Source organism: Podarcis gaigeae, assembly GCF_964106915.1.
Source record: "Podarcis gaigeae genome assembly, chromosome: 2".
NCBI lineage: Eukaryota > Metazoa > Chordata > Lepidosauria > Squamata > Lacertidae > Podarcis > Podarcis gaigeae.
Window position 1 is genome coordinate 70220841 of NC_139679.1, and position 12268 is coordinate 70233108.

General features: G+C 47.6%; 1 protein-coding gene and 1 long non-coding RNA gene across 14 annotated transcripts in view; one reads left to right on the forward strand and one right to left on the reverse strand.

The window, feature by feature from the left end:
- Nucleotides 1-5641, reverse strand: part of LOC310838724 — a 122330-nt gene extending 116689 nt beyond the window's left edge. Inside the window, exons 1-2 of the long non-coding RNA XR_014561133.1 lie at nt 5557-5641; nt 3060-5310 (exon numbers count right to left, since the gene is read on the reverse strand). This is a non-coding gene — a long non-coding RNA (uncharacterized lncRNA). The remainder of the gene's footprint in view (nt 1-3059; nt 5311-5556) is intronic.
- The window catches only part of DBN1 (drebrin 1), a 41433-nt gene that overhangs the window by 15680 nt on the left and 13485 nt on the right, over nt 1-12268 (forward strand). For 5 of the 13 annotated variants that reach the window (XM_083726263.1, XM_083726268.1, XM_083726274.1 and 2 more), the window contains exons 1-4: nt 6186-6309; nt 9069-9124; nt 10108-10220; nt 12122-12196. In XM_083726263.1, the coding sequence (XP_083582389.1) occupies nt 6212-6309; nt 9069-9124; nt 10108-10220; nt 12122-12196 (342 nt within the window). In that variant the 5' untranslated portion in view covers nt 6186-6211. Of the gene's footprint in view, nt 1-5277; nt 5399-6185; nt 6314-9068; nt 9125-10107; nt 10221-12121; nt 12197-12268 lie in introns of those variants that run through there. The other 8 variants (XM_083726275.1, XM_083726267.1, XM_083726273.1 and 5 more) reach the window with 4 other exon arrangements.

Here is a 12268-nt window from a genome sequence, read left to right on the forward strand (position 1 = left end):
AGCAGCTTGCTGGCAAATTCTGCATATGTGCAGAACGCACATTATGCTCTCGTACCCAGAGTTTACAAAACCCAGTATCCCAGTGATGGGGTGGTTCTGCTAGATGAAGCAGAGCCAAGTGCTGTGCACACACATATGCCTTCTTTGTTTTGGGTCTAACATCTTAAAATGTCCTACTGATGAACCATTCATCAGTTCCTGCTTTCATCAGCCACCACCACCATGGCAGAAGCTGATCACCCTTCTGCATAGCAGGGTTTGCCTTGGGTACATAGATGCAGGAATGTTGAAGGGCAAACCAGAGTGCTATATAGCTCCTGGTGCATTTCCTGTTTTTTCCCGACAGATCTGAACTTACTTGCAACAATAATCCCAAGCAGGAGAGAAACTGACAAAACCATTTAAAGCTGGGTTAGGGAACCAGACTCCTGGGGATGGCGTGTGGTCCTTGCCCTGGTTTCAGGCAGCATTCAGCATCCTCCAGCCCTTCTGCCTCCTGAAGCCCCTCTTCTGTTCTCCAGCACACTGTCCATCTGTCCGCCTCCATGGCATAAAAACCCTGGCATTGCTTCCACTTTGGAAAAGGTAGAGTGGGAATGGGGTGGTACAAAAAGAGTGCTTCCTTCCTGCAGACCCCACCCACTCTTGATGATGGCTCTGCCCACCACTGGCTGTGGCCCCTGTTTGACTTTTCATGTGACCCAATGAACCGTCATCAGAAGAAGGTTCCCCACCTCTGATTTAAAGTAATGCACTGGGCAGGCAAATCATACTGGGTCTCTGCTCTCCATGTCCCCATTGCAGATGTTCCACACTGTTTGTACTACACAGGAAGCTGGTAAAGTTTCCAGAAGGCAGACTATTGACATTCTGGCACAGGATCTAGTCAAAGAGACATGCAAATTTAGGGCACTTTCTGTTTAGAAAACAAAAAGGGGTTGTTTGTTTGTTTTTTAAAAAAATTGCTGACAGTTGTATACTGTAATTTATCAAGTTTTTGTGTCCCACTTTTCCTCCAAGGAACTTCGTGTACAGCAGAGGCTGGTCCATAAGAGTGAATAGGGCTTTGCCCCACTAATCTCAGTCTGGTCTCAACCAGACCCAAAGCTCTGGTTCGATCTACTGTTGACCACCTGTCCTTTGCCCTACCCATCTCAATGGGCATCAGCCTCCATTGTCAGTGTGGTATATGGAAGGTTATCCTATTTAATCCCCTGAGGTATACGAACAGTGGCCAACCCCAATTTGCTTAGGATAATATGGTGATAAATAACAGAACAGTGTAGTTCATCCTTGCCAACCCTGGCGCCCTCCAGATGTTGTAGACTACAATTCACATCAGCTCAAGCCACAGTGACTGATGGGAGTTTTAGTCCGAAACATCTGGAGGGTGCCAGGGTTGGCAAGGCTTGTATAGTCTCTTCTGTTTCTGAAATTCTTGTTATCTGAAGGTATAAAGTGAAAACCAGTGTTGGTAGCATTGGGAGTTGAGTGCTGGGCTTGGATAAAGGAGACCTGGGTTCAGATCCATATCCAGCCAAGCAGCTCATTGGATGGGCTTTAGCCAATCATCCTTACTTGGCCTGCAGTGTCTCTACAAATTCGTTAATGAGGATAACACCAGATAGCTCACATATAGGCTGCATGAGCTCCTTAGAGAAGAGTTGTGGAATCTGACCATTCTTGACACACCAAGGGTTCCATTTTGATGCCAAGTCAATCTGCAGATACCACTCATTGACACTAACTGATAAGCAGAAGCATAGGGTTTAATTCTGCAATGGCTGAGCCCCTGCATGGCTGTGTGAAGGGGTTTGCCTTTAAATCCCTGCTAAAACAAAAAGAGGGGTAGAGAATTAGTTACATTTTGCTGCTTCCAAGGTGAAATCCTGACTTGGGTACTTCAAAGCACCAAATCACCCAATGACATACAATTGACAGGTGGGCAGCTGCATAGAGCCAAAAAGGTTATCCAGCTCTGCCTTAGAGCAGAGTTCAACCTGGGATCATCTGTGTGCAAAGCATGTACTCTACAGGAGTGTCCTTCAACCTTGGGTGCCCAGATGTTGTTGGACTACAATTCCCATCGTCCCTGGCCATTGGCTCAGCTATCTGGGGATGATGGGAGTTGGAGTCCAACAACAAATAGGCACCCAAGGTTGAAGAACACTGCTCTATATCAGAAAGCCATGGCCCCCGCCTGTCGGAATGAGACAGATAGATAAATAAATTCAGTGTATGCTTCATATGATTCCATGTCTGCATAAGCCATAGTTACCAGACGTCCTTTGTTTCAAGAGATGACCTTTATATCAGAGCATCATAGCTGTATTGAACAGCATAGCATTGGCACGACAGTCCCCAAGTCTCTTCTCCTGCCTCTTAAAAAAATTCTTTGGCAAATCAATTGCAATACTGTTTATAACATCATTCTCATTTAATCTCATCCAAACATTTGAGTGTCCCTTCAGGTTGTTTGGGTAAAAATATGCTATTCTAAGAACCAACAGGCAGCTTACTTTTAGCTGACGTGGGTGCTTTCAGCACACAGATGAACTGTCTAACCATTTGCTGTTCGAAAGGCAGCAATAGCCAGTAATAAAAATCTGCTTATAATGCTATGAAATGCTGATGGCTTTGGAAGGCTAAAAAGATCCATAGGCTAATATTCCCTCCCAGTTTTATGAAATCCATAGGTGCCCTCTTTCATCCAGCTCCATAGATGTGTAGAAAAAGCTTAAGAATTGGGTTTCTTTTTCTGTAGGTTTCTTTTCCAACACCCCCTTAATATACATGTAGTATGAGCTTAAGAATAGTATTCTTCCTCTCCCCCCGCCCCCAATCAATTTGGCTGAAGGTACAGTCAAACAACAGATGTCATGTTTTTTCCAGTTTGGTCACAGTAAAAAGTAAAGGACCCTTGGATAAGTCCAGTCAAAGGTGACTCTGGGGTTGCGGCGCTCATCTCGCTTTCAGACCGAGGGAGCTAATGTTTGTCCACAGACAGCTTTCCAGGTCATGTGGCCAGCATGACTAAACTGCTTCTGGCACAATGGAACACCGTGATGGAAGCCAGAGCAAACGGAAACGCTGTTTACTCTCCTGCTGCAATGATACCTATTTATCTACTTGCACTGGTGTGCTTTCGAACTGATAGGTTGGCAGGAGTTGGGACAGAGCAATGGGAGCACACCCCATTGCAGGGATTTGAACTAGCCGACCTTCTGATCGGCAAGCCCAAGAGGCTCAGTGGTTTAGACCACAGCGCCACCTGCGTCACAGTAACCCTCCCCAAGTCATGAAATAAAAATGCTGAGCATCCTCTATTCTTACTATGGCAAAATAAAGACCTACCAATCAGCAACCTCAGCCCAGGTACAAGACCAGATGTAATCAGTGGGAAAAGCCCCAGGGAGGGGCAAAGCTTACTCCAAGGAGCATGGCAGCATCGTGCACAGTGATTGGGGAAAAGGAGCAAGAAGGCAGGCTTGTAGTTTCAACATTATTGAATCAGGCCACAGGCCTATCTGGACCAGCAGCCTATTCACCACAATGGCCAACCAGATGCCTCTGGGAAGCCCTTAGCAGCCCACCCATTTTCCTCAGCAACTTTAGAGTCAATTTAGCATTAGAAATCGGGATAGAAAAGCTAGGATGGCTCCCAGAACCTGGGTTGTGGGCGCCAAAACAGAATGTCTAGTCACCTTTGGGGGGGCAGCAACACCTTTTATTTATTATTGTGATAAGCATGAAGTAATGCGCAAGTCGCATAAGTGACACCTTGTTAATATCATATGTCTAACATAAATTGTTAATACGTTTCTAATTTGGTGTTTAAATAAAAATATTGGTACCATACTTCAGTTTTCAAAATATTCTATTCTTTATTGTTACACTCCTTATATTGTCTGTCCCTAACATATACTTCAAAGCTTCAAAGCACATACATTTCAGTAATCCTTGAGTGTCAGCCAGGCACAAAAAAATGGCACCCAGACTTTTTGAGGTGCTCGCAAATGGAGAATCTTTAGGTGCAAAATGCGCCTGGCTTCCTGCTAATTTCGAACCCTGAGAGTCATACTGCCTCTAATACGGGATCACATTGGTAGCCTTATCACCCATGAATTTGTCTAATCCCCCTTCAAAGTTGGTGGTTGTCACCACATACTGTGAATCCCACAGTTTACCTATGCGCTGTGTGAATCAGAACTTCGCTTTTGTCTACCTGAGCCGCCTACTCTTCTGCTTCATTGGGTGGCCCCGAGTTCTAATATTACGAGAGATGGAGAAGCTCTTTCTCCACAGCATGCATGGTTGTATGCCCCTTCATCCTGTTACACACCCACCCTCTGCTTACTCCCTTGATCTAGCCAAAATGTGCGTGAACGTGAGATGGGGAAGTTCGGGCAGAGCTCCAGCCTCCCTTGGCAACTGTTCACTCCCTTCAGTCAAAGACAGTCATATGCTGTGAACAAAGTGTCATCTGGTGGGGTGTCTCTTCTGTCAGTGGGTTGGAGGTGGGGGCCTTGCCTGGTTGCAGTGGGCAGCCCAAGAGCTGCATTCTTTTCTGAGGACCCTTCCAAGGCCTAAATGCCAGCAGTAGGCAGTTTACTGTGTGGAAACTACAAAAGTAAACACATCTGACTTTATTCTCCGTCCAGGCAAGCAGGAGGTGTTATCAGCACACAAAGACACATCTCTGCCAGGCAAAAAACACACTGGGGGTGCAGAAGGACCAGAAGGAGAGGCCTAGAGGGCTGCATTAGGCCCACAGGCCTGAAGTTCCTCACACCTCCTAATAGGTTGAGGGTGTTGTGGAAAACTGTATTCAGGTGCTTGGTGCTGAGCCTGATAATCTTTAAGGCGAGGGCTCATAAGCAGTAATCAGGAAGAGGCCTTACCAGGCTGCTAGACCCTGGCAGGATGCCAAGTGCTGATGCCAGCCTTGCTCCCTCCTCCGATATCAAAGGACTAGACTTATCACAGAGAAACAAAGAGATAAACCGATGGTGTAAGCAACTTCTGCTAAAGCCAATATTGTGATGAGATGCGGCTGTGGAAGGTTTGAGGCCAGGGAGTAAAGACAACCAGTTCGTGTTGGGAGTTGAGAACATGTGTCAGGCCTGCTGGATGAGGCCAACAGGCCCATCTAGTCCAGCACCCTGTCCTTGCATGCCTGCGAGCGGGAGCCCTCTGCCCACCTGCGATTCCCGGCAACCAGCATCCTTCCTCCTGCCAACGGAGTTCCCCTTCTGACTCTAGCAGGATTCTGGCCCAAGGAACCGAGGTCATATGGCGCCCCGGCCTTTACTGGAATGCAAACAGCCAAAGAATTTGGCAGGTCAGCAAATGGAGCACATGATGCCCAGGAAGAGACACAACTCAGCAAACTCCCACTGTAAGCTGTGGAAAGGCCGGGCAGGGAAGGCACCTCCTAATTTGCCATGAGAGGATGGTGGTAGGTGCGCACGGGAGGAGCAGCATTTGGGGCCAGCTGCCAGTGAATACCTCCCCCCTCCCTCCCACCCCCACCACCCAGCCTCCCCTGTAAATCACCTCCTTCCTCCTCATATGAACTGTGTCCCAGCTGGATGGCAGTGTGGTTGCCATGGTGACACAGAGATGCTGGTTGCTTTGATAAGCTGAGGGAGTCTCCCCCCCCCCCTTTCGGTCTCTTCGCCCACACAACCTGGACCAATTCTCCATGCTCCTTCCTTCCCCCTTCGCATGAGGTCTCGAAATGAGGTTGCGAAGAGAACAGAACCCCCATGTGCTCTCGGCAAGGGTGTTAAAGCCTTTGGTTCTGATTTCTGCTGGCTGATTGGCAAAGGATGGAGGGAATGGCTATACCCCGCCAGAGATGGAAGAGAGGGTGGTATCTTGGAGACGGTTTCCATGGAGGCCCCTTCACACAAGCCCTGATGGCTCATTGATATGCTGCTACTGCTGCTTTAATTTCACTATTTCTCCCTCTCCTCCTCTTAACACCCCACCCCACTCCACCCCTCACATTCTTATTGGGCAGCAGGCAGTTCAGTGCCAGAAGCCTGAGTGGGTCTTACTCCCCAGGTGGGCAACAATTATACCATCCTGGAGGGGTGAGGCCTCTGCTGCAGCAGCGCATTCATTTCTCCCCATTTAGCAGAAGCTCCTCCCTCATCCTTTTGCATGTGGCCTGCGGGCACATGCAGCATTGAGGAGACAAGGGGATATGGGCGGAGGGGATCTCTCTCACTTGAGCACAAAGCACCTGGAACTGATACCAGCGAAGCATCTTTCTTGCGCATCAACGAGAAAGAGAGGACAAAGGCAGGTGCTGATTTGCATTTTTAAAAACCGTGTTCTAATAGTTTTGTAGGGAAGCAAATTTAGAAGTAATTCAGTATAATTTGAATAGAAATACAATACAGGCGACTCCCCATTTACGCAGGGGTTACGTTCCGAGGCACCACGCATTTAAGTGCAATTGTGTAATGAGAACACAATTGAAAAAGCCTGCAAATGAACGCCACAATCGCTCCCTCCAAACCTTGCTCAAGCTCACCACAGGCCTTGATGCAAAGGCTTGTGGGGTTGCTAAGCACTGTTGTGTGCCATTTTTGTGCTTCTTTAAGGCTATTTTTGCCCCTTTTGTGCCACTTCTGTGTTTGCGGTGATTGTGCCTGCCCAGAGGCATAGCGCAGGGGGTGGGGCACACTGGGCACCACACTGCGGGGAGTAGCACTTACCAAGGAGCCTGCAGCGCGCCCGAGCTACACATCTCTCCTGGGAGTGGCGCGGTGGCTCAGGCACCTGCAGGCTCCGCGCTGCCCAAAAAAGTAACATGGGCCTGCTGGGCACAGGAGCAGAACATGGCTTGGGCTCTGGGATTCTGGCGCACCCTGCCCCATCCCATCCTGCGGGCACCACACCCACCCACATACCATCTTGGGGTTCTTTTGTCTTTCAACCAGGCCTAGACCTAATGACCTTTCTAGCAGAGGATCCCCTCAAACAGAAGACTGTCCCCCGTAATGTAGGAGATGTTGTACACCCTCTCTTCATCGCTCTTCCCTGCTGTTCCTCCTCTGGAAGTGAAGTTGGGGTAGATGTACCAGCTGAAACCTTGGGGAGCGCCTCTCCTTATCACAGCATTGCCAGACAGAATGTAAAACAAAAAGGGCAGGCAGGTTTGGATGGGGGCTTTGTTCTAGGCAGGCTGGAGGAGCAGCCATGTTCTAGAAATGCTTGCTCTACATCATGGGTAGGCAAACTAAGACCCAGGGGCCGGATCCAGCCCAGCCCCAATCGCCTTCTAAATCTGGCCCACAGTCAGTCCAGGAATCAGCGTGTTTTTACATGAGTAGAATGTGTGCTTTTATTTTAAATTCATCTCTAGGTTATTTGTGAGGCATAGGAATTTGTTCATTTTTTTATTTCAAAATATAGTCCGGCCCCCACAGGGTCTGAGGGACAATGGACCGGCCCCCTGCTGAAAAAGTTTACTGACCCCTGCAGTCTACATCATGTTGTGGGCGACTGGACATTGCAGCACATGCTGCAATAACCCACTAGGGGCCGCTTGTCTGTGGAGACTGAGCCCACCAGTGTAGGGAACTTGCCTACACTGGTGATATCAAATATGGCAGCCTGCTTGCTTTACCTACACAAGTTGACAGGAGGAACGGAGAGCCCAGTCGGATCCTGCATGCACAGGCCAGTCCTGGGTTGCATCTGTTTGGGTGAGGAACTTTAGGCCCCATGGCTAAATGCAACTCTTCTAGGCTTCTCTATGTGACCCTCGTAGCTCTCCCTGCGCCCTCACAGGCCCTCCTTCCCACCCAAGTGCTTTTGCCTGGCTGGAATGAGTCCTTGAAGCCTGAGAATGCCTCTTGCTAGTCTGGGATGAGTGTTTAGAAACAGGCAACCAAAGTGACCAGGAGGCTGGAGAAACTCCCAAATAAGGAAAGATTACAACATTTGGGTCTGGGGCTCTTTAGCTCTTTAGTGGAAGAGAGTTCAGAACAGACAAAAGGTCTGATTCAGCAGAGCTTTTCTTAGGAAATCTACTGAAAATAGTTTAATTCAAATGACTCTATGTCTGTGCATGCACACAAACCAAATATAGCCCATCTGGGAATCACACATGAGACAGGCAGTTTGCTGTTGCTCAAGGGCATTTTTAATTTCTCTGCTCCAGGCATGCTCCAGGAGGCCTGGTCCTCTGAGGGTGCCTGCTGCCCAATATACATGGTGCTTTCTATAAATAATTCTCAAATTTGTGGAATGTGCATCTTTGGGGGACAAGTGGAAGGAAGAGCAAAGTTTCAGGGGTGATAGAGCATGCTGTGGATCTTCCCTCACTAACCAAGACACTGGTAGATGTATCACCCTATGACAGTGAACATCATCTTGGATTTGTGTGGGTGAGCCCATCATTTCTTCCCCTAGACTCCAAATGTGATTTGGAAGGAAGCAAGTTTGGAAATATCTGTTGCTTTCTTTCTGTTTCCTGGGGCACGGCTTTCAGAGGGGTTGAAATATGTTGTCATGCAAGGCTTTCTCTGGAATGAGGGGCATTCTCTGGACAAGACATTGTTGTCCTTTACTCAGAACTGTGTTTATTGTGCATCATGTGCAAGCACCACACAAATACCGAATTCAGCATCCTGAGGGTCAACTTTCATTTTATTAAAATAGTATTTATTGTGTTGGTCCATAGACCATACCAGGAAACTTACATTTTATTTTAAAAATCAAGTTTGTAGACCTTGGGGGCTAAGAAGAGTGTGTATGAAGGCCACCAAGATCTCTGAAGTCCTACAACTGCAGTGACTATGTGGTTGGGCTTTGTGGTTCTGTGCTGTTTGTCTCCCTGCTACTCGAGGGCTACAGGAGCAGAACCAGTTCGGCAAAAAAATAAGCCAACATGTGCAAATCTGCTTAATCCAAGCCCTAGCCTCCAATTTTACCTAGCACTATATCTGCATTTCCTCAGTACAAGAGTTAGATAGTGAAGGATTTGCGCGGTCCTGCCCTTATCCGTACATGCTTCTCCGAACCTGATTGTGTGATTCTCTGACTTGCAGGGCTTTGTACACTTACGAAGATGACTCCGATAACCTGAAACTGGCTGCTTCGGGAAGTGAGTATTCCTGTCCCTGCCCTTGCCTCCTTGCTGGGCAACCTTATGTTGCTTAGCCGATCCAGTCCTGGCAGTTCTCAGTGCTCCACCAAACTTCCCTCTCCTAAAACAAAACAAAAAAAATAAATCCCCTTTTTTCTTTTTAAAGTATATTTTTTATTAAGTTTTACATAACAAATTTAAATTCAAACACATCATTCACCTCTTCAGTTAGGATTCTCTGAATCCCCTCCACCCTTCCATGGCTACCATTATCAGTCTTTTTTTCCCCTTCTGCTTATCGTATTTTCTTTAATTTGTTAAAAAAATTAGTAATTCATTTTTCCATAGTTTTTTGTACATTACAAGCATTACTCAAATCCCACCAAAGTTTTTAGTTGTTTACAGTGTTCTCTTAAGTACATTGTAAATTTTCCCCATTCCTTCTTAAAATTCTTCTCTTCCTGGTTTCTGATTTTCCCAGTCAGTTTCGCGATTTCGCCATAGTCCATCATCTTCATCAGCCATTCTTCTCTGGTTGGAACTTCGTCTTCTTTTCATCTCTGGGCCAGTAGTATCCTCGCTGCTGTCGTTGCATACATGAATAGACGAAAACTAAAAATCCCATTTTTTTCAACAGGGTTAGAGTTGAAGTGGCATGGGGTGGGGAGGCAAATGGCCATGAGCAGTGGCAAGGGCACGCCCCGTAAGTTGAGAGATTAGTCCCTTTTATCATGCGTTCCTCTGTCTACCCACCAGAAGGGCCGAAGTTCAGTGCTGTGTCATCTGCTCTGCATGCAGAGGTTTTTGGTCCAGTCCCTGGCATCTCCAGATACCAAGATTCCCTGCTGGAAACCCCAGAGAGCCTGCTCCAATCTGCACAGACCGTACTGAGATAGATGAACCAGTGCGCTGGCTCTGTGAAAGGCAGTGCCCCATCAGGTCCCTAAGGGAAAGAGCAGTGTGGTCTGGGTCCCATAAAATCTGTCTCTTTGCTTCTTCAGCTGGCGGCCTACAAGAACTCTCCAGCCATTTTGAGAACCAGAAAGTGATGTACGGATTCTGCAGTGTCAAAGACCCTCAGGCCACCCTCCCTAAATATGTCCTCATTAACTGGGTAAGTCCAAGAAGAGTCTGGGAGGTAGCTTGCTCTGTGCTGAAGGGGAGCAATATTAAAGTTGACTGGGCCACACAAAAAGAGGACCTTGGTACTGCATGGGAAGGGAAAGTTCCACCAGTTCAGCTTTTCCTCCCACTATGGTGAGACAAGGAGAAATTCAGCCTTCTTTATGCACAGGAATCTTCTCGGCATCTGGAGCTGGCAGCCCTGTTCAAACTAGGGTGGAGAATTCAGAAACAGCCAAGTGTTTCTCAAACCTGGGTCTCCAGCTGTTGTTGGGCTACAACTCCCATCATTGCTAGCTAGCAGGACCAGTGGTCAGGGATGATGGGAGCTGCAGTTCAACAACAGCTGGAGACCCAGGTTTGAGAAACTCTGAATGGCGAAGGCTGATGGTAGGTCCCTGGTGTCTCAACTGTAGGGCCTAATTGTGCACAGTCTTTTTCTACCTAAAGATAATCTCTGTGTAGGAAAAAGCACCAGCCCATCATTTGTGAAGGCTGGCATGAGTGCTGCTTGGGCTGTGAATACAGGGGCACATAAAGCTGGCTGGCTCTGAAGAGGCCTGTGATGTGGAGGTTGGTCTTTCTAGCAGAACCCTTGCTGACTGCTGGGTTTCCATTGATTTGTCTGCACTGCCCTCTAGTGGAACAAATTCCATTTCCTTAATGAATCTGAAAGGGTCGACCACTCTGACACATTGGGCTGGCTCCTTCTCCTTCCCACTTTCTGTCCAGACTTGCTTCCTATCCTACCTGACATATCCCAGCTTGTGACAATCTTTAAATACTGCTTTTGTGGACAGTTCCTTTCACTAGGCCTTTGAAAAAATGTCTTTGTAGAAATATGGGTTTAACAGTCTGAACCAGCCGCCTTTGGCCTGATGCCCTCCAGACATTTTGAATAATAATATTATTAACTTTATTTATTTATACATAAATACATACATACATACATACATACATACATACATACCCCATCCATCTGGCTGGGTTTCCCCAGCCACTCTGGGCGGCTACCGACAGAATATTAAATACACGATAAAAATTCAGAATTCTTCTAAAAGTCAGATAGTTGTATATTTCCATGACATCTGATGGGAGGGCGTTCCACAGAGTGGGTGCCACTACCGTGAAGGCCCTCTGCCTGCTTCCCTGTAACCTCACTTCTCGCAGTAAGGGAACCTCCAGAAGGCCCTCAGAGCTGGACCTCAGTGTCCAGGCAGAACTACAATTTCCAGCATCCCTGTGCATTGGCCATGGTGGCTAAGGCTGATGGGACTTGTAGTCCAAAAGCATCTGGAGAGAACCAGGTTGGGGAAGGGTGACTAAAAAGAAGAAACACATTACAAAGTGCTGCCCAGGGGCAGAAATGAACAACAAATATCCAGCCATTTGGAAACCACTGAATATCGCTGCTAGCCCTAGCAAGACCCCCTTCACAAGGGTGAGATCTACTGTGAAGGAATATAAGATGTACTCTCTGTGTCGTTTCCCAGTTCTTAACAAAAAGACAGCAAAAAAATCTCCTGCCAAGCATTGATGCTTCAGGACTTAGAAGAGGCTGCAGATTTAGGCATGTGGGGCAGTGTTTCTTCCCTACCTTGTTGGCACAGTAATATGTCTGGTCTACATCTCCTCCAAAATTATCAAGGAAGACCTTTCTGCAGAGAAAATCCTTGCTGCTCTTGCTTTCCATTAAAAAATCCAGAGGAATATCCCGTTTTCTTGCGTGCTGGTGCCGCCCTTGTCCTCCTCCTGAGCTCTCCAGATGCTCTCCCAAGTACCCTGTGTCTCTCTATGTGCATGTAGAATAAGATGCTGCCTGCTTCTGTCTCACGAGAGTGGCATCTTCCAGCACTAACCTTCCCCATCCCTGTGCACCTTTATGCCTGGCAGGTGGGAGAGGATGTTGCTGATGCCCGCAAGTGTGCCTGCGCCAGCCATGTGGCCAAAGTCGCGGAATTCTTCCAGGTCAGTGGCAAACTGTTTGGGGAAGGGTGCGCAGGTGGGAGTGCCTATGCAACAGTCCGTTCTCATCTTGTG